This window comes from Salvelinus sp. IW2-2015, linkage group LG32 (assembly GCF_002910315.2).
Source record: "Salvelinus sp. IW2-2015 linkage group LG32, ASM291031v2, whole genome shotgun sequence".
In the NCBI taxonomy this organism is placed as follows: Eukaryota; Metazoa; Chordata; class Actinopteri; order Salmoniformes; family Salmonidae; genus Salvelinus; species Salvelinus sp. IW2-2015.
This window is the reverse complement of record NC_036871.1, coordinates 1,801,612-1,809,273: the sequence shown is the minus strand read 5'-3', so window position 1 is coordinate 1,809,273 and position 7,662 is coordinate 1,801,612. Positions and strand designations below refer to the sequence as shown.

Here is a 7,662-nt window from a genome sequence, read left to right as displayed (position 1 = left end):
AGTTCAGTGTGTCAAATCAAGGGCCGTTTGTCCGAACCTCTGGCGGTCTCTATGGGGGTGCCACAGGGTTCAATTCTCGGCCAACTCTTTCTCTGTATATATGAATGATGTTGCTCTTGCTGCTGGTGATTCTCTGATCCACCTCTACGGCAGATGACACCATTCTGTATACATTCTGCCCTTCTTTGGACCATGCGTACCAAACCTCCAAACGAGCTTCAATGCCATACAACACTCCTTACGTGGCCTCCAACTGCTCTTAAATGCTAGTGAAACTAAATGCTTGCTCTTCAACCGATTGCTGCCCGCACCCATCCGCCCGACTAGCAATCACTACTCTGGACGGTTCTGACTTAGAATATGTGGACAACTAAAATACCTAGGTGTCTGGTTAGACTGTAAACTCTCCTTCCAGACTCACATTAAGATCTCCAACCAAAAAATCTAGAATCCGCTTCCTATTTTGCACAACAAAGCCTCCTTCACCATTCTTCCAAACATACCCTGTTAAAACTGACTCACCTACCGATCCCTGACTTCGGCGATGTCATTTACAAAATAGCCTCCAACACATCTACTCAGCAAATTGGATGTAGTCTATCACAGGCCATCTCGCTTTGTCACCAAAGCCCTCAATACTACCCACCACTGCGACCTGTATCTCTCCGTTGGCTGGCCCTCGCTACATACTCGTCGCCAAACCCACTGGCTCCAAGTCATCTATAACTCTTTGCTAGGTAAAGCCCCGCCTTATCTCAGCTTCACTGGTCACCATAGTAACACCCACCCGTAGCACGCGCTCCAGCTGGTATATTTCACTGGTCATCCCCAAAGCCAACATACCTCTTTTGGCTGCCTTTCTTCCAGTTCTCTGCTGCCAATGACTGGAAGAATTGCAAAAATCACTGAAGCTGGAGACTTATATCTCCTTCTCTAACTTTAAGCATCAGCTGTCAGAGCAGCTTACCGATCACTGTACCTTACACAGCCCATCTGTAAATAGCACACCCAACTACCTCACCCCCATATTGTTATTTATTTATAATTTTTTATTGCTCTTTTACACCACAGTATCTCACTTGCACATCATCGTCTGCACATCGTCACTCCAGTGTTAATGCTAAATTGAATGTTTCGCACTATGGCCTATTATTACCTTACCCCCTAATCTTACTAATTGGCACACTGTACATGATTCATGTGTTATTGACTGACGTTGTTACCGTGTACGTTTTTTTTGTCGCCTGCTGTTTATCTCAGGTCGCATTGAACTGAGAATGTGTCTACTGCTACTTGATAATGAAAAAAAAAAACTTGCTGTAGGACATCTGCCTGGTACAGTTGAAACAGGATTAATTTATGAAAAGCACACTTCTCCAGTGTGCCAGTGGCCATCGAATAGTGAGCATTTTGCCCTCCTGAAGTCAGCTACGCCGAACAGCAGGTCAGGTCAAGATCCTGGTGAAGACACGAGCACACAGATGAGCTTCCCTGAGACGGTTTCTGACAGTTGGTGCAGAAATTCTTCAGTTCATGCAAACCCACAGTTTCATCAGCTGTCCGAGTCGCTGGTCCCAGACAATCCGCAGTGAAGAAGCCGGATGTAGAGGTCCTGGGCTGGCGTGGTTACACGTGGTCTGCGTTGTGAGGCTGGTTGAGCAACTGCAAAAGTTCTTAAAACAACGTTGGTAGAGAAATTAACATTCAATTATCTGGCAACAGCTCTGGCAGAATTCCCGCAGTCAGCATGCCAATTCACACTCCCTCAAAACTTGAGACACGTGTGGCATTGTTTATTGTCCCCAGCAAAGGTGCACCCGTGTAATGATAAGCTGTTTAATCAGCTTCTTGATACGCCACCTGTCAGGTGGATGGATTATCCTGGCAAAAGAGAAATGGGATGTAAACAAATTTGTTCACAAAATTTGAGAGATTTTTGTTGTTGATGAACAGCACATCTGCTTGGAATGGACACAGTGGCAGAGTGCCAAAAAGTGACTTTTGCAAATTCTCCTACAGTCACAAGTAGTTAAGATGTTTTGAAGTCACACCCCTTTTTCCAAATGTTGTTGTGTTACAGCCTGAATTTAAAATGGATTAAATGTAGATTTGTTGTCACTGGCCTACACACAATACCCCATAATGTCGAAGTGGAATTATATATATTTTTATTTTTACAAATTAAATACAAATACAGGGAATTTTTACTAGGATTAAATGTCAGGAATTGTGAAAAACTGAATTTAAATGTATTTGGCTAAGGTGTGTATGTAAACTTCCGACTTCAACTGTACATGTTGAAGAAAGTGGGGCTTATCCTGCATCCCTGTCTCACCCCCCAGCCCTGTGGAAAGAAATGTGTTTTTTGTTGTTGCCAATTTTAACCGCACACTTGTTGTTTGTGTACATGGATTTTATAATGTCGTATGTTTTTCACCCAACACGACTTTCCATCAATTTGTATAGCAGGCCCTCATACCGAGTCGAATGCTTCTTTGAAATCACAAAGCTCTCTCTCTCTCCCTGTCTCCCCGCCTGTCCTATATAATCCTGATTAGAGTGCTTAATAACACCAGGGTGGTTTTACATAGTAAACTGGCCTTCCTTACCCTTCCCCCTTTCTCCTCGTCCCCTTTTGCTCGTCCCTTTTTTCCTCTCCCTCACTGCTCTCCATGTCCTCTCTCTACATTTGCCTCTTTCAAATCTCTCCCTGTGAACATTTAATGTTAAACATTTGTTAAAGGGGTGTCCCATCTTTGGCTCTTTAGCATCCCTTTTTATCCCTATCTATGCCTTAACTCTCTGTCCCCATCCATCTGTCCACTACCAGTCCCTCCTCTCCACTGTGACAAATTGTAGCGCTTCGTTGCATTCTGATGCAATCCCGAATACTGATGACACTGGTAGACCTGAGCAGTAGATCAAGATGGCAGCTGGATGCTGTGTAGGATACAGCCATAGCCAAAAGTGACATTTAGTGGTTAATTTGTGTCAGTTTAGACCCGAATGGTAAATATCCATAGGTTGCTGTGATGGGTCTTTCAGAGAGAGACTGTGTGTGTGTGTGTGTGTGTGTGTACACGTACACATTTATTATGCATGTGTAATAGAGTTAAGAAAGTACCGTAAGCTCACTCCACAGCTAGCTTGAAATTTCGCCGATGGAGTCATCCAAGAGGTACATTTTGTATGGCTCAATTGGTTTGCACATTGTCTTGTGAAGCAGAGGATCACTGGTTCGAGCCCAGTATTGGTGAGTCGGACAGTGGAGGAAGCTAAGCTGTTAGCAGCACACTAACCCCCGTTACACGTGTATGTTTTTTTGAGCGAGTGTGTGTGTAGAGGTGTGCATAGCAAGATTACCTACTTATACACTCTAGTGTGTCTGTGTGTCTTTGTGTGTGTGTATGCAAATTAAGCGGCAGCAGTCCAGAGGGGAGATACTTGTTGCTAAATTCCCAGCTCCCCCACAGTAGCCTGAGATTGATTCGCCCTGCTCCGCTGTGCAAAATCAAGTTTATTTTTTATTTTTTATTTTTTTTAAAGCATCATGAATCAGAGCTGGCATTACAGCAGCTGGTCACCACTTTGCTAGGAACAGGGTGAAGTTTTGCATTTCCCCACTAATGGTTAAGGTTAGGGGGAGGAGAAGCTGATCCTAGATCTGTACCTCGGAGAAACTTCACACTTGAGCGCTGTGTCAAACTGGAGGGCTGGCACTACAGCGGCTTGTAACGCCACTTCTGCTGTTGCTAACGCTACACCAGCCAGGTTTCGCAAAGACCACGTACCACGCCGTGCTAACAAGGCAGCGGTCCAAACCCCCGAAAATGTGTCAGACGGGGAATACCATGCAAAGCTTGGAAAAGCTGTGAATTCAATACAGAATGTTTCATATGGTAAATGCGAGGGTGAGCTACAGCTAGGAAGGCTGAAACCAGAAAACGGTTCAAAGCTAGGGAAAACACAAATTCAAGACAAAGTGTGTCAAATGGGAKCAAATGGCATGCGAAGCAAGGAAGACTGAAGTCTTAATCCCAAAATGTATGGTTAATAGCACTCAAAACTATGGAGAGCACACAAAATGTGTGATACAGTGACAGTATGCAAATATTTCAAGGATTGRATAGCCAAACCTAAATGCCATGCAAAGCTAGGAAAAGCTATAACCTAGAAGTCATAATGGTAAGTCCCAGGCAAATCTAAGATGGCTTGAAAAGCACTCTACAACTAAATGACATGCATATTAAGTTATAGTGTGCAAATCACTACACTACAAGGACTAGTGGGTCAATATTTCTTACTGTACCTGGTTATACCCACAGGGTCCCGATAACAACCTGTCAATATCCGACACYTGTTCCAGCATAAGTTCAAAGTTTGTATAACATCACATTTCCCGAATGAGAACAAGCTCTTTCTGAAATACATGACATGTACAAGCCTCCAGCTCCATTGATGTAAACATGATGATATGCTATGCCGCGCGAAGCTAGCAAAGTCTGAATGAGAAAAAAGCTATGGGACACTGTTGTCTTCATGAAATATCCTCAACCCCCTTACTCCCACAGCACTGCATCAATTGTACAAGCAGTGCTGTCATTTCAGGACCATGGACAACATGTGTGTGTGTGTAGGCATGAGTAGCTCAACTAGCCATCCCCTGTCCATGGTCCTGAAATTACAGCATTACTTACCTACCGTGGCCATAATGGAATGTTTGCAATCAGTTCTTCCAAAATGTTCAGCTAGYTAAAATCATTATGCGCCTCTTTAAAATTAATATACAGAACTAAACATTAATAAACGAAAGGAACGATGGCTAATATTATTGCTTTCTGAGACAAATAGATTTTTAGCCTCAGCCCCTGACGCTAAATCAAACTGAAAGATTGCTTATCTTTGCGACTGGTTTGAGATCAGTCTTGGGAGTAAATATACTATGTAATTTGGTACAGCCTATTACTTCTGGAAGGATGTGTGACATTTTACATTATGTTACCATTAGCTTCATTACACAACTTGTGTGATGCATGTGGGTAGCTGTTCTTCCAGTAAAGTGTGTGTGTGTGTGTGTGTGTGTGTGTGTGTGTGTGTGTGTGTGTGACACTCAGCCCTCATGCATTTGTCTGCTGTTCTCTCTACAGACGGAGGGCTCCCGGCTGCAGAGGGAGATGAAGGCATATCTGGCGGCTGTAAAAGGTGAGGCACACACACACACGTACACACACATACCTGGCAGCTGTACAAGATAAGCCTCAGCAGAGCAAATGCTTACGCAAGATACACATTCACTCATAGGTGAAAACACACATATACAGGGCATTGGGAAAGTATTCAGACCCATTGACTTTTTCCACATTTGTTACATTACAGCCTTATTCTAAAATGGATTAAATGTAATGTTTTTCTTCATCAATCTACACACAATACCCCATAATGACAAAGCGAAAACAAGTTTTTAGAATGTTTTGCAAATTTCTAACATTTAAAAGAGAAATACCTTATTTACATAAGTATTCAGACCCTTTGCTATGATACTTGAAATTGACCTCGGGTGCATCCTGTTTCCATCGATCATCCTTGAGTTGTTTCTACAACTTGATTGGAGTCCACCTGCTGTAAATTCAATTCATTGGACATGATTTGGAAAGGCACACACCTGTCTATATAAGGTCCCACAGTTGACATTGCATGTCAGAGCAAAAACCAAACCATGAGGTCGAAGGAATTGTCTGTAGAGCTCCGAGACAGGATTNGTTTGTACAGATGAACGTGGTACCTTCAGGCATTTGGAAATTGCTCCCAAGGATGAACCAGACTTGTGGAGGTCTACAAGTTTTTTTTCTGAGGTCTTGGCTGATTTCTTTTGATTTTCCCATGATGTCAAGCAAAGGGGCACTGAGTTTGAAGGTTGGCCTTGAAATACATCCACAGGTACACCTCCAATTGACTCAAATGATGTCAATTAGCCTATCAGAAGCTTCTAAAGCCATTACATCATTTTCTGGAATTGTCCAACCTGTTTAAAGGCACAGTCAACTCAGTGTATGTAAACGTCTGACCCACTGGAATTGTGAAACAGTGAATTGTAAGTGAAATAATCTGTCTGTAAACAATTGTTGGAAAAATTACTTGTGTCATGCACAAAGTAGATGTCCTAACCGACTTGTCAAAACTATAGTTTGTTAACAAGAAATTTGTGGAGTGGTTGAAAAACCTGTTTTAATGACTCCAACCAAAGTGTATGTAAACTTCCGACTTCAACTGTATTACTGCACTGTTGGAGCTAGAAACATAAGCATTTCTTTGCACCTGCGATAACATCTGCAAAATATGTGTATGCAACCATTAAAATTTGATTTGATTTGAATAGGAACTGAGTACATTTTAACTGCATGTTGCTTTGGATGAGGCTCACGTAATCAATTTATCATATTACCATTACTATAATATCATTACGGTATTGATATATTATTATAGCACAATAATAATTATGACTTTATTTCTACAGCATATAATCGTTCAAATCGCTTTATGCTCAAGAAAACAGAGAAATATGACACAGACATTGTAAAGACTGTACACAGTGAAACTAGCAAACAGATAAAACAGACCAAGTATTTAGTCAATTAAAATCAATTAATATGGTTTAGATTACTGCTGCAATCCTATTGTGTGACATGAGTAGTGTGAAAGGCTCGCTCCCACACACACACGCACACGCACGCACGCACGCACGCACACACACACACACACACATATTCAAGACATTACATGCATTTCTGGTGGTGAAATCTATGTTGTGGGGGTGCTTTGCTGCAGCAGGGACTGGTGCACTTCACAAAATAGATGGCATCACGAGGGAGGGGAAATGATATGGATATATTGAAGCAACATCTCAAGACATCAGTGAGGAAGTTAAAGCTTGGTCGCAAATGGGTCTTCCAAATGGACATACTTCCAAAGTTGTGGCAAAATGGCTTAAGGACAACAAAGTTCAAGGGCATTGGAGTGGCCATCACAAGCCTGACATCAATTCCGATGAACATTGTCGGCACGAACTGAAAACGCGTGTGCGAGCAAGGAGGTCTACAAACCTGACTCAGTACACCAGCTCTGTCAGGGAGAATGGGCCAAAAATTCACCCAACTTATTGTGGGAAGCTATTTGTTTGAAGGTTACCCAACACGTTTGACCAAGTTAAAACAATTGTAAAGGCAAGCTACCAAATACTAAGTTGAGTGTATGTAAACTTCTGACCCACTGGGAATGTGATGAAAGAAATAAAAACTATTATTCTGACATTTTCACCATTCTTAAAATAAAGCGTATCCTAACTGACCTAAGACAGGAATTTTTATCTAGATTAAATGTCAGGAATTGTGAAAAACTGAATTTAAATGTATTTGGCTAATGGTGTGTAGTAACTTCCGACTTCAACTGTACATGTGAAGAAAGTGGGCTTATCCTGCATCCCTGTCTCACCCCCCAGCCCCTGTGAAAGAAATGTTTTTTTTTTGCCAATTTTAACCGCCACACTTGTTTTTTTTGTGTACATGGATTTATAATTCGTATGTTTTCACCCACATCACTTTCCATCAATTATGTATAGCAGCCCTATACCGAGTCGAATGCTTCTTTGAAAACACAAAGCTCTCT

At 42.0% G+C, this 7,662-nt stretch overlaps 1 protein-coding gene across 5 annotated transcripts in view; it reads left to right on the top strand.

Moving 5' to 3' along the window:
- Window positions 1-7,662, top strand: part of amph (amphiphysin) — a 151,153-nt gene that overhangs the window by 47,952 nt on the left and 95,539 nt on the right. For all 5 annotated transcript variants that reach the window (XM_023977635.1, XM_023977634.1, XM_023977636.1 and 2 more), the window contains exon 3: window positions 5,148-5,202. In XM_023977635.1, the coding sequence (XP_023833403.1) occupies window positions 5,148-5,202 (55 nt within the window). The remainder of the gene's footprint in view (window positions 1-5,147; window positions 5,203-7,662) is intronic.